The following is a 27,999-nucleotide window of genomic DNA, read 5'->3' on the forward strand; positions in this document are numbered from 1 at the left end:
GGTGAAGTGCAAAACGAGTTTTCGCCTTAGTGGATGAGGTGTCGCTGACTCGCACAGAGACAGGCTGCAGGGTTTTGGAATTTACTATTTGATTCCATTTGGGAAGACCAAAAGGCAAAACTACAGGAGTCATGGAAGAAATTTCCAGCTAAACAGAAAAACTACAATCGGTTAAAATCTTTCCAGCTTCTTTGATTGTACTTACGTGCTCTGTGGTTCCGGTGATGACATGTAGCCCGTCATAGGTGGACTTAATATACATTCCCTATGAGGGAGAGAGGACAAAGCTACTTCTAGTCTCAGTACAAATGCATTATTTTCACAGGCGTGAGTCACATTATGACACGGGGCTTTGGTTTCCAACTTGAGAACTCATAAAAGAGACAGCAGTTCAGGGCTAAAGAAGCAGCATTCCTCACCAGACCCTCTCCTGGTTTGATATTGGTCAGCCGGACTTCTTCCAGGCAGGCCGACTGGCTCATCAGGGGGTCAGAGGTCGTCCTGACCGTCTGATCACAGATGCTGTTCAGAATCTTCGACTGCACCAAAAGAGCAAAGTAAAGCCGTTTAACGTGGTTCTGTTCCTTTAATAATATCAAGGATATTGTGCTTTTTCTTGTGTAAACTGGCTGCTGCCTCCGAGTTTATCAGTTTCACATGTGTGTTATTGTTTGGAGCAAAGCTCCAAAAAACACCATTAGTGTACCATTCACTGGATGAACAAATGCATCCATTCGCCCTAAATCAGCCATTTGGACACGTGCTTGCATTGTCTACTTGAGGAAATGTCATTTGTCCTGATTAAAAGGCTGAGCTTATGGACAATGAATATAAAGATTAGTGCTCCACCCAACACTGAAATATACAAGCCAAGTACTAAGCTGTACAGGTATAAAACAAAAACAACTGGACACAGACAGACTGCCTGATCTGGGTTTATTAAGGCAGAGGCGGAACAGCGGAGGAAGCCGAGTGGCTCGGGAGACTGTCAGTAACAGGAACCACTGATTGATGGCCGAGGCGTACGAGAGCCGCCCCCTTTGTTGACAGTCCTATAGAGTCGTCGGCTCTGTGCACCTCAGAAAACTGACCCCGCTGCTGAAAGCACGTCACATTCAAAAAGAAACCGACCAGACCTTTCCCACCCGTGCAGAATCTTTCTGGTCAACCACCCCCCCCCCCCCCCATTTCTGAAAAACACGAAAGAAAACTTACGACATCCAGGATCTTCTCTTCCATTTCGTAAACGCTGCAGTCCTATCAAAGAAAAAGATGGACAAAACATGAGGATGAGGCGCTCCGAGGCTAGAAGTGGAAAAATATAGGGTTTGGCTGAAAGTAATATAATCTCCAGAATGCAGAAAATGGAGGAAAAGCCACAAATATACAATCGTTATAATTCAATTACCCCTCTGTCTAAATTTAACACCAGCTGCGATGCGAGAGTGTCCGCGTGATTCAGGAAACCATCGAACAAAAACAAAACACAGATATTTTTTGAAAATGTGCAGATGGGAAACAAATATTGGACGTGTAAAGTTCAGTTCAGGTCTCACTTGCTGCAAATGGACAACAGTTGGTAGCGGTGGGTGAGGTGCTGCTGGTGGAACTCTGAACACAGTAGCACTTATTAAGTTTATTCGGGGAAAGGAGCCAACAATAAGTTCTGCACAGTCAGCTGGGAGAGGAACCAACATCCGCTCCAAGAGTCCCAACGCACCACTCAATGGCTGCATTTGGACCGGGCACAGCTGAGGCAACAGCCTCCCTGAACAACTGTGTTGTGAGCGCTCAGAGGGCCCCTGTTCATGTGCGGCATGTTTACGGCTATCTGAAGAGCATCAATCACTCCACAGGTGAATGCTTCTGTCAAAACCGGTGCGGGAAACAGGAAAAATAAACTCCCCGAGAGTCCTCACGGGCCACTATTGTGCTCTGTGAAGCAGAGAGGAACCGGTCTTGTGATTGCCCCTCGCAGTACTGGTGACATGCAGAGGCATGTGCCGCGTACAAAGCAAACTCTTTCGCTCTTTGTAAATGTATTGTGCAGATGGCGGCGGCTGTGGTGGTGGTGGGGGGGGTGTCGAACGTGTTTTTCCCATATTTCCATAGCTTGCACATTCTCCGAGGATAAAGGGGGACCTCTGTTTGCAAATACAATGAATTTGCAAGACTTTCATGGCCCGTCTGTGGCCAGGAGCCTTGGCTGCAGAGCAAAGTAAACTACCTCCAGTGATATATTTAGGACCCATTTGAGGTCCAGCTTCAGATTCAGTTAAAAATTTGTTTCCCTTTCATGGTAGGAAACAAAAAGGAACAGTCAAAACAGTCATGATACGGAAAAAAAACCCCAATCGTGACAGGTACAATTCACTACAAACTCGTTCCAAACTCAGATTTCCAGAAGTAATTCCACAGGCAGCGGTTTTATTTTGGCTCGGTCTGGAATATACTGATATTCCTTCTTGAGACTGTTTGGAACGCTGCACGACTGACTAAACTGCATAGAATGAGCTAAAAATAAACCCTTGCTGAAACTAAACCTTACCTGCAGATAAAACAGCTACAGTGCAGCTCGCTAAACATCTCGCCAACATTTCTCTGCTTTCATCTACATCAGATCCAATTACTGACATTCAAATCCATCCCAGTTCTGTCGTGTCCAAGTGTGGACAAGCTCAGGGAGAAGGCGAGGGACAATTCCCCATGTGTGCTGGTCCCTCATGTTATGGGCTTTGCCCACAGATCGGATGACTCTCTGTCGGCTCTTCTGGGCCCCTTTGATCTGCTACCAGAGACGATTTGCACGGTCGAGCCGTGACGTGTCAAAGAGAAACGAGCGCCGGCATGAACGTGGTTGTTTTTAACTTTGCACGGGACCGGAAAAAAAACAACTAAAAAGCCAGAGAGAAAAATAAATGCAGATCTAGAGTTTGTCTGGTGTCGATAGTTAATCTGGATTTTGAAAACAAGGATCAAAACAATGGCAACAGACAAGTGTGGCAAATGAAAAAAGGCACGATTTGAAGAGGGACGACCTCAGCTCAGACGAGTCAATTAAGAGGGCCGAGGCGTTCGCGGCTTTATGGCCGTGTCCCTTTGTGTGCGCGCACACAGACTTCATTCAGGCCGAACGCATAAATTCTGGGCTGAAGTCCCCAAACGAGCTGGGCAGACCTCCTGCTGCCTCCCCCATCACTGGAAAACTACGTCTGTCTGTTGTCCAACCTGGATTATTAACAAGAGAGCACAGAAACAAAGAGCCTGGCTGCATGTGCATGTGGAGGGAAACTCATTTATACAATCCTGCTCGACTCTTTCAACACCTATCGGAAGTTTATTCTACGCCGCGACCTCTCCACTTTACATAGCTGTGTGGGAAATATATCCCCCTGCTTTTCCTGGATGACCATGACCGAGACACCCACAGTAAATCACCCCAGGCGCTGAAATCCCAGGCTCTGCTAAGGAAATGGGCACTTTTGGGAAAGGAATTTATTTTGATGCAATAACTCCTCGAAAAATGACACTTGCAATTTCGACAGCTGCCTTAAAGGGCAGCAAAAAAAAAAAAAGCTTCTTTGCCATCTGTTCTTAATGCAGGCCATTTTAGAAGAATTAAAAAATTACAAGCTAGTTTTGTTTCATATTTAAAGTTCTGGCCGCTCACCAGCTCCCATTTTTAAAACATGTGGATAAGCAACCACAGCTGACTGCATCCGCCTGACAGACATGACGCAACAGTGAAGCAAGTCCTGTTAGAAAGTTGGGCCAATGCTGGGTTTCATAAATCCAGATGCTGTTTTTAGTTTTCACCCGTCAATCAACCTGAAAGGGGTCAACTCATCATCCCGGCGTTTAACCCACGCACAGGAAGTCTTGTGAGCCGTCTCTCTGCGAGAGGCTCAGACGAGCAACAAAAAGCCAAGAACCGCACGGCTGAGTGAATATAGCGGCCTCAGGACTGCTGGCAGCTGCCTTTACAAGCGCACCAGTGGGTTTTTAGTAAACTGGAAACGCAGGAGTTTAACATAAAACACCCCTTCCTAAGGGGGTCTCCTCATTAGCTTGCACAATGAGGAGAACAGTAAAGGGATTAAAAAACAAACAAAACCAGCATTTGCAATAACGTTCTTGAAGCGCTGGCGCCACATCTCGCATGAGCCTCTTTCCCTTCATTTCATTCCAAGCGGCACAGCGGAAACAGCTGTTTTGCGTGTTTGCGTGCTGCCGCGGCCCCGTTCCTACAGACCTGTTGGACGGTGGTGGTGAGCTCCAGACACAGCTGGATGATCTTGTTCTTGGTAGCGGTGAAGTCACTGATCCCCGTCAGCGGTGTCCTGCAAAGCAGACCATGAGACCATGAGAACGGTCTGAAGAAAACCCTTAAAATGCAAAGAAATATACGCAGCGTTTGTGTGGAAATGTTGTTTTTGCTCTCTAATCGCATCAAAAACAGATACTTGGCACAGAGGGTGCCATTAAAGCTCCTATCCTCCCTCTATATGGCCATTTTAGCCATTAGAGCAGAACGTGTGAAGGCACATATCTGCATCAGACTGCGTGTTGCTAAACGTGGGTTTGTCTGTTGTGTGACCACAGCAAGAGTCTCCAGAGCAGACGTGTGCTGTGGCACCGAGAGTGGAAACCTAAATATTACATATAACGGCTGTGACCAACGCTGGCTGCGGTCAGCAAAAACACACTTATCTGCGCTTGGTGGAAATTTAAGGAAGCAATGAGACAGCTCCACCTCCGCCCCACCCTTTACTTAGACCAGCCGAACTAAAACGCAAACATTTTTGAAGGCACTGGATCTGAAAATCCCCCTGCAGTCAGCACAATATATAGAAACCACACATCTGGTTGTGCAGTGTTTACGTGAAAGTGGTCACAGAGATCAGTAGGAACTTTCACATCATTATTATTATCGCCATCTTTTGGATAGAAAGGGCTGTTACCTGTCTAGCCACGCCAGCAGGCTCTTCGCAGCGCCGATCAGATCCACCACTGAGGTAAGGAAGTCATTGGGTGGCTTGCGCGAGGTGCTGCCGTCGTACGTCGGGCTGCTCCTGCGCTCCGAGATGGCCTTTTGGAGATTGTTGGTGGCCGCTCTCATTCTGACAACGAGACTTTTCAAGTTGTCCGTCTCCACCCCGTAGTTCTGAAATGATCAGATTCATACGCCGTTTAAAGCGGGTAATATAGAACCAGCACATCTCAATAGATGAAAACACTTTTAATTAGTTCAGACGGATAGAATCTACATCCTTTCCCCCCCCACAATTTGGGTCTTTTAATGCCTGAAAACATGTTTTTTTCTGCCCAAACAGCAGGTGTAATTACTTTGACATGTGATTTACGTGCATTCGCTTGTTTGAGCATGAAATTTACCCTTTGGTCCTCAGGTTTGGTGCATGAGGTGCACGTGCAATCACCTGATCCCTTTGCATTCTTGGACCCAAGTCACTTCCTGCTTTTGGCATTCCTCAAAGTTATTCAGAGACTTTGAACCAGAGTGTGTCCAGACGGCGAGCTGCAGTGCGAGTGGCTCCATTTTGTATAAATGTGTTTTAAGAGACTAACTACCTGGAATGTTAAAGTCTGTGCAGTGTTTTAAGTGAGGAAAGTGTCGGTTCATGGTAGGAGAGGGCAGTCTGGCTTCTGTTTGGGTAAATATCAGCTTACATGCTGTTGCGTCGCTGCCAGCAACATTATGAGCCAGAGCCAGGGGCTAAATGTGCTGTACGTGGAATAAAAAGGCACGTGTCTGGAAAGCAGCGGAGCGGATCCGCGAGTGGCCAGTGTCTACTTTTTCCCCTGAGCCGTCTCTCTCTCTCCAACATGGTAGGAAAGCCAGAAAAACCGTGGCCACAGACTGATGTGCACTGAAACACCGCACGCGAGCAAATCGAGAAGGCCGACAGGAAGTAAATCACAGGGGCCATTGTCCTTCTAATCTTTTCCACAGTGAAAGTTGCACAAGGCAGCCAGAGCATCTTCTGTCTCCCTGGTCTTTGGGATTTGTCATTAGCAGGCTAATCACACAGTGACAGCAGTTCTAACTGGCTCACAGATGTCCATGGAGCTTTTATCCCACACAACCAGCTGAGCAACAAGCCACCGCGTATGAGCCAAAGCTGCGCTTCCACTCTGATACATTTAGTTTTCCCTCTCACAACGGTATTGGAAGCAGTATATTATGTTTACTGTCTTTCTAGACAGAAGAGGGGTGAAGGTTTTTTCCCGGGGCCGACTGGAGCGGGGGGCCCTCCGAGGGGACTTTTGGAAAAGACCACCAGAAATAAAAGTAGTAATAACATTTAATCACAATACGGCACTTCCTGTCCTCACCGCGGTTGCTGTATGGATCCATTTAGACTCTAAGTCTGTGCGTGTTTTCTGCTATAATGTGCAAAAGGAGTTTGGGTTTAAATGACACTTTGGGGAAAACTGACCCCCTGGTGATGATGAAATACGCCGTTGCCGAGTCAGTTGGGTCCGAGTCAGCTTGATTCCCTCATCCCACTGTATATACACAGTATTGGAACTCTTTAACACGTGTGCATGTGCTTAAACTGTTTAAAAAAAAAAAAAAAGGAAAGCCTGGCGGTAACTCCTCCAAAGCTTTATGCGGCTGCCTGAACAGGAAGTGTCTGATCTAACAGTAAACACAAATAGAGAAAGCAGGGGGAATGTGAGGGGCCTGAGTTTGTGCTGGTAGCAGTGACCTTGTCTCAGTTACAACTGGGGGGGGTCATTTCCTCCCTGGGGACCTGTGACAAACCAAGGTCTCAGTCTTAATAAGGAAACCCCTAATGGACAAAAAAACACTTAGATGTGCCGCTTCAGTCATAGGTTAAAGGTTACCCAGAGTCCAACATTCCTCCTATAAATGGCCCTACTAAAGCAGTGTTACACCAAATACGGGCTCAGTGCATTTATCTGTGGACAGGCGCGGATCCCGTGAAGGCAGAATAAAGTCGCATAAAAGCTTCAAAATTAATACCGTGGAGGAACACCAGATGCGTCAAGAGGAGAGCAAATTTATGGATGGCAGATGAAAGGAAAGTCTGCTGCATGGCTGGGGTGAGAAAAAGTCTGTCTCTGATTAGTGTCACAGTGGAGGAGGCTATAGGCCACACGATTCCACAACTAGCAGAAGCCGTTCGCACATATTATATATGATAAACTGCAAAATGAATGTGCACGAGTCCTGCAAACAGCCCACCTTCAGTGGCAGGAATGAACTGGTACATATACGGAGATGCGATGAGCCTTCACTACAATCTACACATCAAAACATTCACGTAGTCATTTTATACAAGGTGTTAAAGACTCCCTCATAATGCCCCGAAGTGAGAGATCAATAACAAGAGAAAGGACTGATGCAAACAATTAACATATAGGCTTTAATGAGCGCATAAAGACAGAAAACGCTGACACATCAAAGTGCGGGGAACACAACATAGGACCTTTACAGCACAGGAAGTGATAAAGCTCAAAATCAATCCCATCTGCTGGAAAAGCCGGGACTGTTTTAGATGGAACGTGGACGCCTTCACTGCTCTTTTACCTCTGAATGACTCTGACGGTTGTGGGAGCTGCAGTGGGAGATAGAAACCATCTACAGGGTGACCAATAAGAACCAAACCTGTTCTCCAGATATAAATCTACATGTTCTTGATAAGAGGATGATAATGATGAGTTCCTTGCAGCCTTTGAGAAAAGATCTTTACATATGAAGCTGCAGAACAGGCCTCCTCTAACGTATCATATCAGGCCGCCATTAGCAGCTCCATGTTTAACCAACAGCTGTTTACAGCCTCTCTGACTGCCAAGGCCTTTCCAATCCAGTTTGTCACCCACATGGACTGACAAGGCGGTTTCCCAGTGCCCTTGGGCTGCTTCGTGCCTCGTTGTACCCCCCCCCACGCCCTGCTGAGTTGTGTGGGAATTGATGAGCTCTTCTGCCCCACTACAGGCTACGTATTCAGGCCCCACTGGGAGCAGAAGCTTTGCTGTTCCCTTTAAGACGTAGTTTCGTCCAACAATTCCATTTTCCCCCCGTGACATCCCAGGTGTTTTACAACACTTACAACGGAGCGCTACTAACCAGTGCACAGAGAAGGTCCACGGCTTCCAACACCAGTTCCTGGTGTCCGATCCGAGCTATGCCCAGCTCCTCCAGGTCTTGATGCGTGATCTTCAGCAGCTGTTCTCCGCTGATCTTCTCGCGTTCAAAGTTGCTCACATACTGCTGGAGGCTGTCGTCCAACCCTGGACACACAAAACAAAGAAGGCAAATGAGACAGACTCATTAGACAAACAAAGAACCCAGATCGGTTTGAAACGGTTCAACTGACAACTGGTGGAGCTCCACGGCTCAAGGTAAATAAAAGCCAACTTTAAGCTCGGCTACTGTATCTGTGCTATTATTGTGTGTACAGTGCAGATAAGGAACAGGTGGAACCGCTACCTTGGTCTGACAAATAATACTGCAAACAGTAGAGAACAATTGAGACCTCTGAGACTGCTCAGCTGGTTAAACAATGGATATTGTGTGTGTGTGTGTGTGTGTGTGTGTGTGTGTGTGTGTGTGTGACTGGGTTTCCATTTTGCTACTATTTGGGGCATCAGTAAGGAATATCACAGATTGTTATGGTCATTGTACACATGGGAGGGACTTAAGCATTGTGATGCCCACTTTTGATATTATAGAAATAGACACAATACTACCACAAACAAACCCACAAACATCCCCTCCCTGTGCACACAATGGTTCTTTCAGTGGAATCATCAACACTCGAACAAGCCTGTGTGTGTGTGGATGTAAACACTATGATTCTAGTGCAGAGGGGGCAGCTGCACATCCCTGGCCCCGTGCCCTGATTTTCTGAAAGACATCCTCACTTGCTCTAACCGTTGGTCTCTCCCTCATACATGCACACGTGCACGTGCACTTCATTTAAGGTCTTGAATATGAATATGAGGAGAATCAAATTAAAAAAGGAAAAACTAAGTAAAATACTCGATCTACCACAGGTAAACAAATATATCAGCACAGACTTGCATTACGGTGTCATGAAAGTTTCACAATGTATCAAAGATCACTTCTAAAACCATTTTTCCTGTGAGAGAATATCAGGCACCCACCTAAGTCACTTCCAAGTCAATGGAATCAAAGGGAAATTCCACAGTCACCAGTTTAACATGAACCTTTGAGCAAGTCAAATCCAGTTGGCCTCATTAGACTTATTTCTTCTTTTTTTTTTGCATTCCCTGGTATCAGTTTGGTAACAAGATTTCAGAGAATTTTAAGCTCTAGCCTGACTGTCCAGTAGCTGCCAAGAGAGCCTGATCCACATTGGATGGTTTGGGTGGACCCAAAGAAGCCAAATGAACCCTGGGACAGTCCCCTTCATGCCACTAGCATAGAAGCACTGCACCATTCCAGTGGCTTGAACTATAAACCAACAAGCTGGGAAAATGTATCTAAAAGGGTCAAATAAGGAGCTGATCCTCTTCTCTAGGCAGGTTTCACTTATCCAGACCAGATCATTTTGTAAACATTATATCCTCCTTTTGGTCACAAAAGTCAAATTTGGAGTTCAGAAACTCCTTCTCACGCTTGGATTCCAATTGATCAGCGATAAATAGGAAGAAAAAAAAAAGAAATTGGCAGCGAGGAAATGTGCATATCACAGAAAACATGTTGGTCTTCCCAGAATTCCTGGGAGCCGAGTGTGGAATCGACCCCTCACACTTGCGTTACGGAGGGCAGCCCTTGTGGTGGCGCTTATAAAACATTTATTGGGCCTCGATCAATGACGGCGGGGGTGTGTGAGACCGTCTATTTTCATTATGCAAGGGTAAGCACTGAGGGAGATAGAGTGTCACACTATTGTGAACGCAGAAAAGAGGGAGGCAAATGGAGGACCGTGTGAAGGCTTCCAAAGAGCCTGCACAGGATGAAACACTTTGGAGTTTTATGGTCTCTCTGAACCACTTGGCACATGTTCTCAAACCAAAGCAAGTGGTTGTATTTGACACACACACACACACACACACACACACACACACACACACACACACACACACACCAGGGGTGGTAAATACTCCAACTGTGCCAAAAACTTTCATATACTTAGAAATATCATCTTAATTGAGTCCACATCCAATTAAACGTAGCGCAGATGAAAACTCTGCACAATAATCCAAAACAAGACATCTTCTTCAGACAAAGTTTGCACTTACATCACCATTTGCTTCCGTCCCCCTTCTTATTTTGGTGAACAGATGCTAACCAGTTGCCACTATTGCCGGTGACAGCGGCGGTAATCTAACCATATAAAAAGATCCTCCCATGATAAAGGAGGTGGACTCGTTAGCAGGTAACTGGCAGGTGCCAGTCTGAGGGTTGCACAACGGCAGCTGCCGTTTGTCTGCTGTGAGGTCTTTTTTTTGCCACCCACCATGTCCCACTGCTGTGTGCGACAAGCTAACCGCACGGCCGCGATGATGTATAGATTCATGCGTGCCACACAGACGTGCTCCTCGACAGCTGGGGAGTGACGAGCTGCAGATCCACCACGGTGGTGGGGATGAATCAGAGATGTTGGAGTTGGGAGCCCATGCTTTCTGGCACAACACAAACAGCAGAAGACGTCTGTTTATCAAGGCCGAGATCATTCTCAAGACGATGGAAACAGAATAAATGAAATAAAAAGGAAGTACGTTCTTTATTTGAGCTGCAGGAAAGAGTGAAAGGCCTTTATAGCCTAGAGAAACAATAAAACAAGCATCCTACTATCCACCTCCCACATCTTTCAGCCCCTCCTGGAGATCCCAGTGGGGTCTCTAGCCATTCTGCAACACATCCACACAAACACACACCAATATCCCCACTGGGTTGAGCAGTGGGAAAGCTACTGGGTGTAGAATAGCAAAGCCACTGTAACTCTGCTGTCTTTATTCATCAGCCCAGCCTCTGAACCTGCGGGGACCAGCGAGGAATTCCACTCATTGTTCTCCGCTGAGCAGCTCCATTGTGGGAATTCACAGCATTCTGGCACAATGGTTTGGACAGACCGTGGCTGTGCTGTAATTAGAAAGGCGACTACTAAGCTGTCCTAATGCATGACTTCACAGCACAACAACAAAGCTTGTACACACACACACACACACACACACACTGACTGGGCTTGCCCGTCCAATGGGAACTGGGAGAGGAGTTACACAATGGTGCTCGACAACTCCACATCAACCATGTTAGGTTCCTAAAAGACTGTTGGTACACCAGGGATCTACATAGCCCCGGAATCAAGTTCCCAGGACCTAATTTTCTTACTTCCACCACTCCCTGGTGGCTTAACTATGACCTTGTATGACCCACATTTTAATCTTATCATGGCTTCCTCGAGCCAACAGAGAGTGTTTCACTTCATGTTCGCTAATCTTAAATGCAGACAACTCCGAAATGGCAGTGACACGTCCCTAGTGGGCTTCCTAAGTGAGGAAAAACAGCTGGGGTCGGAACGTTGGCAGGCAAACAAAAGCTGCTCTGTCACAGCCACGGTGATAGATGATGACTGATGACCAGCGACCAAAGAAAGGGTCAAAGTTTGCGACGTGGTTCGAGCACTAGCCCCCCAGGATGAGTTAATCCTTACCCCCCAGCAGCACAGCGCCAGTATGACAAGCCTGGAGCCTCACATATGGAGGTGAGAGGTGGTGTTCAGTAGCTCTGCACCAGAGGGATTTTACCCATGGTCAGACGTCAGGCAGAGCCTTTCAGGAAAATAACAACAGTTTGCAAGAACAGGCGTGGCAAAATTGACAAACTGGTTGTCAGGGTCACCGGGTTTGCACCTCGTGGATAATTTCCCCGTCACATTCCTCCCAGAATACTTTTTAACCAAATATTTAAATAAAGGACTCAATATTGAGGTTTCCCAGTTTCATATAGCATTTTTGCAGTATTATATGTGTCCATATAATTCTATAATAATTTTTTTCTTTAAAAATGGAAAGGAATCACACTTTATTTGCATTCAGTAGGTCACAGCAAGAACACGGTAAGTCATTAACGCAGAAATATTTGAAAAATGATTCCCATTCCCAGCGACCATAGCAACGGAGGTCGGCAACGCCACGTAAACCATTGTTCCTCTTCCAAAAGAGTCGGAAATGGGCGTGCAGGTAGCGGTTGTCTGTGCTCGTGCATGTGGGGCCACAGGGTTGAAACAACAACCTCCAAGGCTAACATAAACACCAATCACTTGCTACCACCAGCATAAACACCTACTAAAGAAAGCAACCCGGACCTGAAACGCGCCTCAAACTCCCCCTCTGAGTCACGTTCCACACCCATTCCAGTCCTTTGTCTTTCACAGTCCCTCCAGTGTTCATACCTCGATTCCACCCCTTGATAAATATCCAAAGATAGTCGCCGATGCTTGTGCCAAAAACACAATAGAGGCCGTTACTTCTGTACGTAAGAATGGAGTGCTTTTCTATTTTAATCTCAAAGTTATAACAAAAGCCGTGACGCTGCCACTGTGCAGCTCCGGAGTCCCTGACGGTGAAATAATGAGCAACAGTCTGAGAGTCAGCAGACTTCTAAACACTCACTTTGCCCAAAACTACATACACTGCTTCCCCAAAACTATAATTAAGGGTTCTTTTCAAAGAAAGAGAGGGGAAAAGGTAAAAAGCTGGTAAACAAAGGGAGGGACAAGGAAAGAAAATGACCGCTTTTAAATCACCAGCGCCAGCATCAACCGTAACCCTGGGTTCAAAGTCAGAGCCGCTGAGAGGAGAACGGGTCGTGGAGAAAAGGCTCAGGGAAGCCGTCGTTGCTTTAATCCGATAGCATGGACGGCGTGTGATCGGGGTGGCCCAGTATGCTGATTACAGAGCAATTCACCAGCACCATAATAGCTGCCTATGGAAACCACAATAAAGATGAACATGTCTGAAGGAGGAAACGTGCTCCGCACGCTTTAGTTTGCCATGGGAAAGTGTGTAAGGGCTCGGTAATTGCACCAGGGTGGATTTTTCCAAGAGCCAAAGCAGAGAGGCTTGGGAAAAAACCTTCGAGATTGTAGATGTTGCACATCGAACTGCAACGGTACACGAATGAATTTAATCTGCAGCGATATGTACAGTCATGCTGTCGTGACTGTTGTGCTCGCTCCAATTCTAAACGCTCATCCCCGTAAGTATCTAGAGATAAGAAGCCACTAATTGCTGCTAATTCTCTCAGAGGGTAAATCCCCCCCCCCAAATCTTGTTAAAAAGCCCAACTGAATAAGTGGAGTGATTCTGCTGCCAAACCCAGCCGATCAAAGCTGACACCGGTCCAGTGGGGACCCTAGTGGACCTCTTCCTCAGCCGCCCTTCACAGACGGAGGTTGTTGGTTCCTCCTTAAAATAGGTAACAGTAGGCGAAGACATTGACTCGCGTTTGTTGCCATTTATACGAGTATTCCCAGGGGTTATTTCTCACTGCTTTCCCCATAAAAAACAAAAAAACTCCTCCCACTTCATGCTAACACCTGTCAGCCTCCGAGCCACAACCAGGTGAAAAAGGGAGGGTTGTCTTCATATACCTGCGCTGTTGACTGGAAACAGCGTCATGTACAAACCCACGCTAAGGGCGGGTGGGAGAAGGCAGGCGAGAGGCTTCTCTGCACTACAAAATGCTAACGCACGTCTGGGAGGGCGAGTCTCACGGTCAAGAACTTAGGTAATTACCTGCCACTCACCCGGTGGCACCATCAGGGGCTTTCTTAAAGCGAGGACGGGGAATTCAGACACAAGCAAAGTAAAACAGACCTTCCAGAAATGCAGCAGGGAATGCCGGTCTGCTCTGTGGAAGTTTCTGTGGTACCCAGTGAGCTTTACGGCCTCCCCCGCCCACAATTACCTGTTCTGTGGGCTGCAGACGTACATGGAAAATCGCATAAAAACAACCACAATAGGAGTGCACGACTCCATGTAAAACGCATTATTTCCCTCTAAATCCAACCCGATTTACATCCGAGGTGATGGCGGGTGGTGTCGGCGCTGTAAAAACACAGACTAAACGCTTGCGGCGGGCCTCTCCATCAATACCCGACAGCTGAGAAGACGGGTCACAACACGTGAAAACACGAACGCGGACGCACAAACCTACAAACAATTACAGCTTCCCGACAATGGCGATTAATACCAGAACAATGGGAGCATGCAAACACAACTAGGATGGATTAGAAAATGAGAGGCAGTGAGCGCTTTTTAAATGAATCCGACAAGTTTAAAAACAGGGTTTTGGGAGGACAGGGCCGATATAGACAAGTCTGGACATGCTCTGAATAAATAAATAAATAAACAGCCATTGAAAGCCACAAAGCTGGTGACAGTTCACAAAATTACAGAACTATTTGGTGATGATTTAAGACTCCATTACGGTGTAAGCTGGTGAGCTTTGTGTGCAATCGGTCAGGAAGCAGGACCAACAACCTCCGCGAGCTCGACGTTTTAAATCCCCTAAAAGCAACGGCGGCCCCAGATGCAACAAAGGGCATGTGCGATCTGTTTTCGCTGCTGCTTCGCAAAGCCATTCGCTTGGCAGGGGGAAAAAAAGCGGCGGCCAGCTGCATTCCTGTCATGTTTTATGGTTATTTGAGCATAAACGCATTAAGCAGTGCTTTGATAGCAAGACCAACACAATCACTTTCAATCAGTTCCCCGTCTGGAGCCCAGCACAGCCACAGTCCTGAAGCTGTTTAACATCTTAATACATAATTACAGCTTTGATTAAAAACACGATCTTGTGTGGTTAAAGACGCGGAGATCCTGTTTACCCAGCTGATTCTGAACTTGAGGTCAGGTCTATGCCCATTAGAGGAGGTCGGGACAACAGTCTGTGCATAGATTAAGATGAGAACCAATCTGGGGGTGAAACATGCCGGCAAGAAAGCTCGTTGCCTTTGGCCAAGACGGGGCTCGGACAGAACCCAGTGCATTCAGCATCCAGGTGCAATAAGTCAATCAGCACGCCAGTTCAGAACGCTCTTGCACCTGCGGTGCCCCTTCAGCCTTTTCATATCTCTCATCTGATCCGGGCACCTCGCAGGCCAATGCTGCTGAAGCAGAGCGAAGCCAAACAGCTTGGAGGTTCTGATAAGCCGAGATCATCTGGGCGATTTGCAATGCACATTCTAGATTTGAATGAAAATCAAACTGGTCCGCCGTCCCCGTGTGACGGGCTGATACTTAGTCTGATCTCCTGGCACCGAGCGCGGGTCCATTACATGTACATGCAAATAGAAAGGGACTTCAGTTGCCCTGGGCGATGCCACGTGCAACCTGCGTCAGTAATGGCAGTAATTTAAATATAGTCCCTCTCGTGTTAGCGCCTATTGCTAATTCTTGGGTTTTCCAGCAGCTACGCATGCATGGACTCTGAGAAACAGGCCACGGAGGGACTGCGAGGAAGAAAACCCCCTTTCAGCCACCTCTCCCTGTGGGGGATTCTCTTACAGCACTTCCCCTTCACTCTAAAGGTGGTTCGATTCCCGTTGACGAAAGACAATAGGCTGATCTGCAAAGATAAAGGGAATTTTTTGGTGCTACTGCCATGCACATGCGGACAGAGCGCCCCGCCGCACGTCCACAGACGGCGCTCCGGCCGATTAATGACGACGGCGGAGGCACTCCAAACACAGAGCCACCAATGACACAGATGCAGCAGATGCCTTAATAAGGGTGAGGCGTCTGCGCGGTGTCTGTTCGCACTCCGCTTTAGGATGTCTCCGCGTTAGCCGGATAAGGATCAGGAACCATCGCTGGCGACACCTCCGTTATCATCGAGAGATAAGGCCGCTGAAGAGATGCATCTTTATTCACATCTGTCTTTATTCAGCATTCTATAGCTACATCTATAGGCCTCGGCAGTCCCACCACAACGTGGACAGGAAGCCTCTTTGATAAATGAGACACACTTAAAAGCTACACTCGAAGTCAATACTATATTTGGAAACAGAGTAGCTGTGGGATTATTTTTTTTTGATTTAATAACATAAATATCAGGGGTGTCATTCGATGTCAAAGAGAAACAAACTCTAAATCAAACGAGCGACAAAATAATCCCAACTATGGCATTCACGCGGCCGCTGAAGAGCTCTGTCAGCGCAAGTGGCCCCGCGCGTGACACCACAGGTCCAGCTGGGAGATCAGAGCTGGTGGAGAGCGAGCTGTGCAGGTGCAGGAACCATACAGGAACCAGCAACGCATTGGGGGGAGGGGGGGGTTAAGACTTCTGTCACAGAAAAAAAAAACCAGGTGGGAACACCCGTGTTTGCCCTTGGTGGGAACGGGCCAATATATGGCAGAAACCTCGCTAACAAGCAGGTTTTAGTACTCTGATACACCCTAGACACTAAAGGAGGGTATGGAGAACACTTTGAAGTTGTATTTGCTGTGTTTTTTTTGGGAGAGGGGAAGAAAACAGAAGCCACCCTTTCAGGCCCACAGAGACAAGCGCTGAGTCAGCCTTGCGGGGAGATTGACAGCAATGTGTCCCGACAGTGGGCGACGGGGCCAGTTTAGACAGCTAATCCCCCCAGCCGTGCATGCCATTGCTGGGTTCTTTTCACTGGGAACACTGAAACTAACCCCTCCAAAATCCTCTTTAGCTCCCAGCTATGGATTGGCACTAGCGGGCATGCTTTAATCAGCAGTTACTACAACACGGCTTTGGAGGGAAGAGGGGGCCGCCTTCTGATGCAAAGCGACAAAAGTAATGGATTCAAGAGGAAATATTGCGACGAAGAGCTCGGATAAGAGCCGCCGCCACCGTGTGACACACTTACTTCCCTCGCTAATGTGTCTGGAATGATTGAAATCCATTTCCATTCATTGTTTGCATTCCAACTGTAGTCCCTCATCAGACATACCTCTGCTCTGATCCAAGATGCCACTTCCATGAGCAGAAGGGGGAGAGGGGGGTTTAAATGGTGGCCTTGAAAGTAGTCAAACAGGTGGTGGATGCATTTCGATCTATTTCTACCAAAGGGGAGAGCAATTTCCACATTAGTGAGGAGGGTTTTAGAGCCAGGGTCAAATATTTGCGTGTTAAACTCACATCGGACGGGTGGAACAATGAGAAGCTGTGATGCTTAAAATATATACAAGTTTATATCACAAGAGCTCTCTTGGGGTGGTTTAGACACAAATAAATAAGCATTCTAAAGTTTACACAGCAAGACCATCTGACTGGTTTGTTTCCACTCTATGGTGAAAGGAGTGGGTGAATGTTTCAGGGGCAAATGCACTTTCCAGTGAGAGGGAGGGTGGATGGCAGCCCCATTGTTGAAGGCTCTGGCTGAAACGCTCCTGCGGTTTCTGCGAAACTACTTCAGGATGGTGACGGAGCGACTCGCAAGTGGAGCAGAGCAGCTGCGTTCAAGTGTGGCCGAATGTTGTCAAAACTGAGCCCCGTGTTAATAAATTGCTCCGGTCTCACCTTTCATCCAGTCCACAACTTGCTTCGGCGTCCACTTGGTTATCGGCTCCATGACTTGGTGAAGAAGAAGAAAAGGAAAAAACACGGGATACAATACGCCGATGATGCGGCGACCCGATTTAATAGTTGAAATAAAAGAATTGTTTTGCCGTTACATTCTCCATAACAGATCGGTGCTGTTGATCTACTAGTTCACCCCTGACAGAAACCACTGTGTGCACGCTGCTCTGGGGGCCGGTCTAAAAGCCTCCGCGGCTCCTCAGTGCCGGGTTTCGGGCCTATGTTGCATTCAAGGGCAACAATAAAGTGGGAGCAATTCCTACTACAGAGAATAACATTGACAAGCTAAGCACTATAATAGCTTACTTTATAAATATATTCTGTGTAAATGCTTAGATGATTGACATATTATGAAGTTGATATTATCTCTTAAGTTTAGTAGTTTTGCAACTTTTCAAATTCAGGGCGATTCTGGTATTTACTTTGGTATAAGCAGCACCATCAATGCAGCACACGATTTCACCGCCCTTATTTGAAAAGGGAGGCGTGCAGAATCTGTGCGGCTTAAGTTTAGTAGATCCTTTAACTCTGTTTAACAGTCGCAACACATATCATATTGTGCGCATATGTCAGGTTCTCTGTGAACATGGTAGTCTGTTTGGGGGGGGGTAGTTTAAAATGTCTATGGTTATTTGCGTCTTATACGGGGTGCATTGTTACAAAGGGATCACTGTGAATATAACTGCCGCTAATCTGACTTGAACTGGCCGACATAAAGATATTTGCACTGGAAGAAAATGGTTTCCACGTTTTTTGTTTTCTTTTAAAATAGAGATAGTGATTTAAATTTGCCATTTAAAAAAGAAAAGCGACCCACTGCTGCCCTCTGGTGGCAAAAGTGTTCTACGCGCAACTCTTTGCAACAATTGTGATCGTAATGCCGTCCAGCACCATTTATAATCCCAACAACTGATTTCAAATTACCGAAACCTGATAATCAAATTTGTAGGATATCTTGTTGAAGAAGAAAAAGAGCTACTCTAGGAATTTTATTCAGTTTTGACTGCCTGATGTTGTGGCTATAAAGAACACAATACTGTGCTTTGTTTACTATATCTATGATGGAAACAGGATTATGGAGAGTTTAAACACATAAATTTATGTCAATCTGAAATAATACATCAGGAAAATCTTTACCTCCCCCTCCGGAGAACCACTTATTCAAGCCATGTTTGTGCAGCCTATATTAAAATAAACACACAAAAATAAATAATGTTTTTGTTCCTTGGATCAATTTATATTCAATAAAATGCTGACTAAACTCAATGATCCCAACTGGACAGAAAGAAATACATCTATGAAGTGGACCACTGACATATTGCCCATGATTTCAAAAGAGATCATTAAGATGGATTTTGCTTACTGAATTTCTGTCAGGGAGCTCTGCAGCCCAGGAGTGAATGTCCTTCAAACTCTTGTAATCGCCACACAACAGATATATTATGTAGGTCTGCAGGGAAAGTGGGAAAAGTGTACTCCACAGTGGAGTGAAGTGGTTTAAGACGAGCCAGAAGGGAGGAGTTGCCTGAACAGTTGAGGAGCAGGACTTAAGCCTGCGACAGGGAGGCAAAACTGGAAGGATGGGATGTAAAGATTCAAAGTAAATGTCAGAACCATGCATCAGAACCACGTGTGAAAGCCAAGGCATGCAAAGAAAAAGTAAACAAGCTAGATCTCTTAAAACATTTATTTCAGCTTCATAACAGAGGAAGTCCAACTTTGCTATTGTATACTATCCCAGTAGGTATAGTCAAACCAGGGTAATGTAAAAACAGAGGCAGGCTTATGAGTCAGTGGCACAGGAAGCTGTTCACTTCATACGTAGGGCAAACGCCTGCTTACTGCCAGTGACTGATTTACTCTACTAATGGATTTACTGTCAGACAGGAAATATCACACAAGTCATATACCGTACCATATAAGTTAGTAAAAGTCTCAATCAACAGATTCTTCAGAATCGTAGCTACATAGGAAGCAACCCACAGACATTACTGGATGCTAACATGCCTCCTGACACAGGAAAGAAGAGGTTTAGGTTGACATAAAGAGGGCTGTGTGACGCAAAGACACAGGAGCTTCTGTGTTCTGATCCTGTGGTTTAAAATGTTGACTATTCTAAGCTCTCTAGTAAAAGGCCTTTCAGGCACACCAAGACACACACACACACACACACAACCACACATACACACACATAGAAGGAATATATTATATCACATATAGAATCAACAGAGTGTAGTTGGCATTTTGGCTGAACTGAATGTGGTCTTTGCTGGGCTTTTTACCCAGAATTCTGGGGGCTTGTGGCAACAGTAGGTCTGACGTTGAGGTACTCCAGAACAAAAACCTGCACGATCTTGTTCAGGTTCTGAATGGTGGCTCGGTCCAAGTTCTGCTCGTTGTCGTCAAAAGTGTGCCAAACGGACGGGAAGGGGGAGGGGATGAGGTGGAGGACGTGGACACCTAGTGGAGACAGGCAAAGACGGGCCATCAGCACATATGTCCTAACGCCATCCTGCCACTGCTGTAAAATAGCGTACCCTTGTTTAGGAACGGGACGTGGTCGTCTTGAACCTGGACCATGGGCCGATCGGGCCAGAAATATTCCACAATGTTGGGGTGATCCAGAAGCTGGTTCATGGAGTGTAAACGCTTTTCTGAGGAAAGTGCAGCGACAGGTTTGGTTAAAGTAGACTAGAAATTCACGGCCTAGCACGGCAACCATTCCCTTACTCACCAATGTCCTGCAGCCTCAGGAGCCAGCGCGCCGTGTTGGTGAAGTAGCTGCCGAAGCGCGGGCCGGCAGCACCGATCAGATCCAGCAGCACAAAGAGATCCTCGGAGAGACAGAATGCAGAGAGAGGTCATGCTAAGGTCATGCTAAGGTGGGCTAGTGTTGACAACAGAAAGCAGAGCTTGGGTACTATGCCATGCAGCAGGTTGGTGTCTGTGGATCCGGCAGGGTGTGGCGTGGCCTCCATCTTTCGAGCCAGGTGGCGAGAGCCGTATAGGGAATCCGAGGCGGTCCACCGAAAGAGGGCTTCCTCCCCGTCGAAGAAGATGAGCTGCAGGTTGAGGTCAGCACTGGACGCCTGCAAAGTCAAATCAGTCGAGTCAGTTTTTCTGCCTGTTGGTGGCTTTGAAACGACTGATGACAGATTTCATGGTGGTTTCTTATCAGCGAATGTGTTTCTTATTCTCCTTGGGCAGCCTGTGACAGGCCGCTGACTCTGAGATAAACATGCCTCCCAGCTGATCTCTGCCTTAACGCACACCCCGTTTGGTGTTTATACCATAGGCAGGGGTCAAAGGTCAACTGTGACACAGGCTCAGGGCAGCGGAGCAACCTTTGAATAGTTTTAGCTTACTTTGGATCACCCTTGTTTACGCCGCAGACGCGTGCTTTTGGCGTGTTTAATGGAATCTCTGACTTATAGATGCGATTAATGAGTAGGATGGGAGGGGGGGGGCTGCACCTTCTGGGCTTTCAGCTCCTCATCCAGGGCTTGTGCCACCTCCAGCATCATGGCACAGGGCACGGCCGAATCAGTGGCGCCGTGGAACTCCCTCTGCCACTGGGGCGAGTAGTACTTGGAGTCATGGTGGCAGGCGAGGACCAGGCGGCGCTTGGCCGACGGGTTCAGAGTTGCGACGATGTTATTGAAGGGCAGACGGCCGTAGGGCGTTCCCGACATAAATTTATCCTCCGTTACTTCCCAACCGGCTCCGAGAGAACTCAGGGTGGTTTTGATGTGCTGTGAAGAGACGATTGAATACCAGTGAGGGAGAGGACTTTGGAAAGTCTGGGAACAGCCAGAGAAAGGACCTAAACTCACCTCCTGTACAGCCAGGCTGCCTGGAGAGCCTGGATACCTGATGACCAGCAACGGCTTCAGGTGCCTGGACCACATCTGACCCAGGTCAGTGTGAGACAGAGCAGTACGGCTCTCCTCCTCGGTCAGAGTGAGGGCTTGGTGATGGAGCTGAGGCGGGACGCAGGAAACAATAAAAACCAGCAGGGAAACAGGTGCGTTTTCTTTTTTAATAGCACTATTTTGCTTAGTTATTTCATAAGAGTGGTATTCCCTTATTGAGCAACAAGAATGACAGTTACCGGCAATCCCAGGTCATTCAAAAATAGTTTAAATATCAGATTTACCAAAAACAAGATAAGAGACAAGCAACACGACTGAATAAAGAGGTGGGGAATGTTAAATCACCCTGACTCCCCGCTACACTACGGTCAGGAGTTTAGAAAACATATTGATCCACAGATTTCCACAGCGCTCGTTCATTTGGTCTCAAAGGTCACCTGGAGACAGCCAGGGTGGTTGTAGCGGCAAAATGAAGCCCCAACGGAGGCTCTGTAGGCTAATATTGAAGTGAGACACATGTACAGTCCAACGTTCTCCAACAAAGCCTGTTGAATGAAAACTGGGTCCAAATATGTTATATATGTATAGCTTCACACACCAAGCGTGTAATTACTGTGTTATATAAAAGAGCGGAGATGTATAATTATATGGGACTGAAAATAGTAGCCCAAAAAGCTGAGGTGCAGAGCCAGAGAGGGTGGACAGGGGATCCAGTATGTTGTCTATAAATACCACGATCTGTAGTTGGAGGGCTCGCCGGTGATGGCTGTGCTGCCATAGCAACCAGGAGAAGAGGCATGGGGAGCAACATAAATAAGATACATAAATGGCCAAGCACGCACAGGTGCACCCCCGGAGGAACCGCTTCATAAAGAGATATTACAATAATCCTTTGCCAATGATGAGATATAAGACAGTTTTTCTTTTTTGAAGTCTTCAGATCTTATTAGAATAACCAAACAGTTTTAAGCTGGTTATTGAAACAAATATAAAACTCAATACTTCCACAAGCAGTCTACTGTTTGTTTTTACAGCTGAAGGCATTTTGGTTGCCCGCATAACCAGAATTTCCATTTCAGTGTGTGAAGATGGCAAAATGGTCACAAATGCGCCAGCTTCTTGCTCCAGACTCACCTTTTCTTCTGTCCAAGGCAGTCCTGCGGCGCGCTGGATGGAAGCCAGACAGACGGCAGCAGAATAAATGAAATACATGACTGACGGACGGGGGCTCCCTTCAGCCATCGCTGTTGACGCTCTTCTCAGCATTCCTTACCGATCATGTGAAGGGCTGAAGGGAGGACTCGGGGTTCTCGAACCGCGTACAGGCGTCACGGTGAGTGCGCGTGTGCGTGCGTGTAGAATCGGCAACAGCAATAGAGGCAATGTGGAAACCTGCGCTTAAAGGAATTCTAAATTGCACTTTAAATATGTTGGATATGCTTATATTAGTTTTGTAATTATTTGGGAGTAATTATGTCGCTAAGTAGAATTTAAAAGAAGAAAGAGAGAAAGAACTCGCGGTCCGTACGTGACGTATCACGCTGTACGTCACGACGTCAACCCGGAAGTGGGCGCACGCAGTGGTCAGCCTCACATGTCAACATGTTGCTATTTGGAGCTGAATTATAGAGTTACCAAATATCCAATTTAGCTTGTGTCATATAGATTACCTATTTTTTTCCTTGTGTTACAACAGTCATGTCTCGGGAGGTTCTCCTCTTGAAGGCGCAACTCAAGGAGAGAGATGAAGAGATCGCTGCTCTGAAGCACAAACTGGCACAACTGGAAAAGGTAGAAACCACGTAGCGGATTTAACGTCATTTTAAATGCTGATGGTCTTACCTTGATTGACAGTAGCTTTCTAGCTAGTCAATGAGCTTCATCTGTCACTGAAGATGGCAGCTTGTGGGACGGAACGCGTTTTAGCATTAAATTAGTTACTGCAATAAAAGAGGCACGCAGTTGTTTTTGTTTTTTCATTTTGCAGAATATTCTCCTTTCAGAACCATAACTCGGTGCAGGAGCTGTATGACAGAGTTACTCCGTTAACCCCTCTGACAGCCAAAACAGCACTCAGCAATGAAGACATCATGAGATACAGCAGGCAGCTCCTGGTGCCTCAGCTGGCTGTACAGGGTCAGTGCACACACATACATGCAGAATCCCACCCATGCAAGTTCCTACATTACTGATCATGACTGAATGGTGATGGCCCACAGGTCAGCTGAACTTATCCAAAACCTCAGTGCTGGTCGTGGGCTGTGGAGGACTGGGCTGCCCGTTGGCACTGTACCTTGCAGCAGCAGGCATCGGTAGGTTGGATACTTTTCACGAGAAAGTATCGGTGTTTTAGATGAGAGCTGTTTTTAGGAGAAGTTAATCAAAATGAACACTATCAATTGCTTGGTTTTACATCACCATTGTCTCATTTTTCCAATTTGAGAAGAGAAGAAGAACTGTGAACAGATCCACTGGACATGGAAAGCATGGGTTCTGAATTTGTTGTTCGGGCATTCGATGTTTGTTGAAAAAGCTTATTTCTAACGTTGCAGGCCGACTTGGCTTGTTGGACTATGATGAAGTGGAGCTCAATAATCTGCATAGACAGGTGCTCCATGGGGAGGAGAACCAGGGACAGGCCAAGGCGCTGTCTGCCGCCCAAGCTCTTAAAAGGTACCAACTGGCTCTTTTACATTTATCCATATCCATATATACATGCGTATATACCAGCATATGTATCAGATGATTTAATTAATGCAGGTCTTCAACAGAGCAGCTCATATTTTGTTAGTAGTATACAAAAATTTGGATGATCACTGTTGTATTATGTTCCATATTACTTGAACACGTGAATTGTAATGCATTATTGTGCTGAATCTATTTATAGACTAGTTGTCGTCGATACCAAATGTAAAGTTTTTGGTTTATTGGAGGAAGTGGATGCTATAAAAGGGACGGTGGTGCTTTCCAATCTTTGCACGTTATGTTTCCTTGTGCATTTCACTATAGCTTCAGAACCTGTGTGAAGATATTATTTTAAAGATGTTTCTGTTTGGAACCTGGAGCTTCGGAGCGATTTCTCTAATTTTAAAGTGCATATTACAGGTTTTTACACATTACAAACTGTAATCTTGCCTAAAAATGACCATTTGAAAAGTGCATTGAGGATTGAAAATGGTTCCCAAGACACAAGGGCACAAATTTAATGAAAATTGACAGTTTTGGTGCCTCCTCTTCCAACAGCGTGTCATATTACATTTTATGCTGACGCTGCCAGAGATTAGTGCCGAGAGTAGTTTATTATCGAGAGTGTGTGTTTCATTACTTAGGTAATGTATTTAAACTCCAGCTTCCCAGGACATTGATTTTAACATAGAAAAGGAATCACCAGTGCCTGAGTCTCTTGTCCAGCTCGACCCACGTCTTTCTGCAGTTTTTTGTGCTCTTTAATACGCACTGCCTGTTCACGACCACAACGGGGCGCTATTTCTCTGCCAGTTTCCTGCGCTGCCGTCCATGCAGTCGCACATGCACAGATGTCCTGACCTTTTTCTCCTGCTAGCCCCATGTCAGATTAAAAACTCATATGTTGCGTGGTTTGTTCTTGTTTTAATTAAATCAGAAACATGGCACTTGTTGAAACACCTGTGGAAAGGTACTGAGAACGCTACCAGACTTTAAAATAGTTGGTTAATTCTGTATATGACTTTATGTTTGCAGGTTGAACTCGACTGTTGAGTGCATTCCATATCACCTGCAGCTCTCACCACAGAATGCTCTACAGCTTATTCAACAGTATCCTGCCACAACCCCCCCCCCCCCTTTTTTTGTGGCGTGAAACTACTAATATATATAATTCTCTATACTGCTTGACACCAGTGTTGGAATATTTATTCGGCAAGTGTGTATCTCTGTTTGTGAGGACTCCTTGATTTTGCTTCCCTCATATACGATATCGTTGCTGACTGCTCCGACAACGTCCCCACCCGTTATCTGGTGAACGACGCCTGTGTGCTCAGCGGTAAGCCTCTGGTGTCAGCAAGTGCCCTAAGATTGGAGGGACAGGTAATGATAAAAATCTGCATCATCTGCTCTGGGTTCCAAATATTTCTTTACCTTACCCTGTGTGTTTGCAGCTAACCGTATATAACTACCATGGAGGCCCCTGCTACAGATGTCTGTATCCAGTACCCCCACCCCCAGAGACAGTGACCAACTGTTCTGATGGCGGGGTCTTAGGAGTGGGTGAGTCTAGTCCTCCGAACTGTCCAGAAGCCTTTACCTTTGTGAAAACGTCCTGCAACTTTCCACTTTTCTTAAAGTACCAGGGATAATGGGCTGTGTTCAAGCTTTGGAAGTGCTCAAGATCGCTTCAGGACAAAGAAGTATCCTTGGTAGATGCACCACCTTTGTCCATTTGTTAGTTTTGACCAGGATTTTGTTGATTTATTCATCAAATGAATGGACAAAGAACTGTCACACTACGGTGGAGAGCGATGCACAAAGCCTGACCGTATTCCTAATTTGCTCGTTATTTAACAACACTTATTCAACTTGCAGACCGTGCTAACACTCAGACTTTCATTAAATATCTGTTTTCAGTTGTGAAACACCATAAGGTCAACTACATTCAGGCCTGTGTAGCTGTTCATATTCAAATGAGGGAGGTGCCACCTGATTCGCTGAATCACTCTTTTCACGAAACAGCCTGGCCCTTGACTTGGTGTGTCAGCTTCCTGCAGCCAAAAGCTGCTGATGTTCGACGCACAAGACGCCAAATTCAGGTCCATTAAGTTGCGACCCAAAAAGGCTGACTGTGCAGTTTGTGGAGAGGAGCCAAGTGTTACCCAGCTGGTGGACTACGAGACCTTCTGTGGGTCTGCTGCCTCTGATAAGGTTGGTCGTGAAACATAAATCTGATGAGGCACCTCATTTCATGGGGTCAGGTATGCCTGTTATCACAGGAATGTTGTTTTCTTAGGCGATAAAGTGCCTCGCTTACATCAGCTGAACTTTCCCATTTAATAAGCACAATTATTCTCATTTGAAAAATCTCTCATTGCCTGATTTCCTGTGTGTTTCAGTGTCGTAGACTCAACCTCCTTTCCAGAGATCAGAGGATCACAGTACAGGTAGAACACATATACCAAGGAACTGCTGGCTAGTGCGTGACTTCCTTAGTTAGTGCTATTTGTTTTATGATTACTTACAATTTTCAAGGTTTTCATTTGCTTTCATACACTGATTACATCTTAGAGTGGCCCCAGCCCACAAATGGGAAATGACTTAAAATGTGCCAGTACTTTTTCGACGGGAGAGAATAATATGTTCTATTTAGTGCCGAGAGTAGCGGCAGTGAATTGCGTCTGTTCGTGTTTCTGCAGAATAGCCAATTTCAAACTCGCCGAGTCATTAACTCCAAAAAAAAAAAAAAAAAAAAGATTGATTGGGCTGTAGTCAAGATTCAAAGAGCTCCAGCTAGGAGCAGTTTTGCTTCCAATGATTTGAGGGAAAACAGTGCGAAACCAAAATGAAATGGATTCGCACTATTTATCTCTGCGTCTTATATTAAATATTTGTGTCAAGTAATAAAATCACATCTCTCTCTATGTATGAAATGGTTCATTATTGAGTTTTTTTTAATGACAGGAATATAAATCCATACTGGACAAAGCGGAGCCCCATCTTTTGTTGGATGTGCGCCCTCTTGTGGAAGTGGACATATGCCGTTTACCTTTCTCTCTCAGTATCCTTGACAGAATTTCTTATTTCTTTTTACGAGTTTCCAGTCCTCTCAATAAATTTGCAGTCATTTTCCTGATACTGTTGCCAGATATTCCCCTTTCGTGTTTAGAGGAAAGAAAGCTCGAAGATGTTCAGTTACTGAAAAGGCGAATCGACCAATTGAGACAGGGGAGGTCGGGTGACTTCCAGCCTCCAGGTAACTCCAAAACCCCATTATGAACAGGCACTTATACATATGCACAGCACTATGTGTCGGCTTGTTTTGGACTGCTGGGGTTGCTAGGTGACCCCTTTTCCAAAACAATTGCAGTCAACCCGTACAGCTGGTCTGCTTTAGTGAAATGAATATGCAAGAGGTTATTTTAGCGGTAATCTGGATATTCACCTTGTTTAGCTTTCTTGAGCGGCGGGCTAAATTTAGCCAGGTGACACCTCAACTATTTGTTCCAAAGGTTTCTTCCTGCGCTACATGTTCATTCGTTTGTTAAATGAGACGTTTGAGTATACTGAAGTCTGCAAATGTTTGTCTTCTTTGTCCAGTGTATGTGATCTGTAAGCTAGGCAACGACTCCCAGAAGGCGGTGCAGGTTATGGAGAAGATGAGTGGATCAGAAGTGGACGCTGTCACTGTAAAAGACATTTGCGGGGGCCTAATGGCCTGGGCAAAGACAATAGACTCCACCTTTCCTCAGTATTAATCCATTGTAAATACTTTTCCCTCAGTAAATGCGTGTTTTATATGTTATCACATTCCTCATCTTCTTCCTCAATAAAACATGCAAAATGGTATCTGAAACTTGTTTTTCAATC

At 46.0% G+C, this 27,999-nt stretch overlaps 3 protein-coding genes across 3 annotated transcripts in view; 1 reads left to right on the top strand and 2 right to left on the bottom strand.

Moving 5' to 3' along the window:
• Positions 1 to 17,758, bottom strand: part of LOC101070876 (connector enhancer of kinase suppressor of ras 3-like) — a 29,949-nt gene extending 12,191 nt beyond the window's left edge. Inside the window, exons 1-7 of the mRNA XM_011615987.2 lie at positions 17,513 to 17,758; positions 8,117 to 8,280; positions 4,962 to 5,164; positions 4,253 to 4,340; positions 1,216 to 1,257; positions 420 to 539; positions 206 to 265 (exon numbers count right to left, since the gene is read on the bottom strand). Coding sequence (XP_011614289.1) covers positions 206 to 265; positions 420 to 539; positions 1,216 to 1,257; positions 4,253 to 4,340; positions 4,962 to 5,164; positions 8,117 to 8,280; positions 17,513 to 17,564 — 729 coding nt within the window. The 5' untranslated portion in view covers positions 17,565 to 17,758. The remainder of the gene's footprint in view (positions 1 to 205; positions 266 to 419; positions 540 to 1,215; positions 1,258 to 4,252; positions 4,341 to 4,961; positions 5,165 to 8,116; positions 8,281 to 17,512) is intronic.
• Positions 17,759 to 19,241: 1,483 nt separating this feature from the next.
• On the bottom strand, positions 19,242 to 22,768 carry qpct (glutaminyl-peptide cyclotransferase). Its single transcript, XM_003962561.3, has 7 exons — positions 22,579 to 22,768; positions 21,406 to 21,552; positions 21,046 to 21,324; positions 20,494 to 20,661; positions 20,307 to 20,406; positions 20,110 to 20,226; positions 19,242 to 20,032 (listed from the first exon to the last, which is right to left on the bottom strand). The coding sequence occupies exons 1-7, from the start codon at positions 22,708 to 22,710 to the stop codon at positions 19,851 to 19,853; spliced, it is 1,125 nt and encodes a 374-aa protein (XP_003962610.3). The 5' UTR covers positions 22,711 to 22,768; the 3' UTR covers positions 19,242 to 19,850.
• Positions 22,769 to 22,978: 210 nt separating this feature from the next.
• Positions 22,979 to 27,978, top strand: mocs3 (molybdenum cofactor synthesis 3). Its single transcript, XM_029832820.1, has 14 exons — positions 22,979 to 23,027; positions 23,141 to 23,235; positions 23,448 to 23,580; positions 23,664 to 23,756; positions 23,997 to 24,117; positions 25,165 to 25,239; positions 25,392 to 25,509; positions 25,581 to 25,689; positions 25,767 to 25,829; positions 26,177 to 26,340; positions 26,529 to 26,576; positions 27,094 to 27,190; positions 27,278 to 27,385; positions 27,730 to 27,978. Exons 2-14 carry the CDS (start codon positions 23,143 to 23,145, stop codon positions 27,885 to 27,887), a joined length of 1,380 nt encoding a protein of 459 aa, XP_029688680.1. The 5' UTR covers positions 22,979 to 23,027; positions 23,141 to 23,142; the 3' UTR covers positions 27,888 to 27,978.
• The last annotated feature ends 21 nt before the right edge of the window (positions 27,979 to 27,999 follow it).

This window comes from Takifugu rubripes, chromosome 2 (genome assembly GCF_901000725.2).
Source record: "Takifugu rubripes chromosome 2, fTakRub1.2, whole genome shotgun sequence".
Lineage (NCBI taxonomy): Eukaryota > Metazoa > Chordata > Actinopteri > Tetraodontiformes > Tetraodontidae > Takifugu > Takifugu rubripes.

Excerpts from the sequence above, each read along its gene's own strand:
- qpct (XM_003962561.3), bottom strand. The coding sequence starts at position 22,710 with ATGCTGAGAAGAGCGTCAACAGCGATGGCTGAAGGGAGCCCCCGTCCG. Across the intron at positions 21,325-21,405 it reads GCAGCCTGGCTGTACAGGAG|CACATCAAAACCACCCTGAG; the intron begins GTGAGTTTAGGT and ends GTCTCTTCACAG. Across the intron at positions 20,227-20,306 it reads CCTGAGGCTGCAGGACATTG|AAAAGCGTTTACACTCCATG; the intron begins GTGAGTAAGGGA and ends CACTTTCCTCAG.
- mocs3 (XM_029832820.1), top strand. The coding sequence starts at position 23,143 with ATGTCTCGGGAGGTTCTCCTCTTGAAGGCGCAACTCAAGGAGAGAGAT. Across the intron at positions 23,236-23,447 it reads AACTGGCACAACTGGAAAAG|AACCATAACTCGGTGCAGGA; the intron begins GTAGAAACCACG and ends TTCTCCTTTCAG. Across the intron at positions 27,386-27,729 it reads GGGTGACTTCCAGCCTCCAG|TGTATGTGATCTGTAAGCTA; the intron begins GTAACTCCAAAA and ends TTCTTTGTCCAG.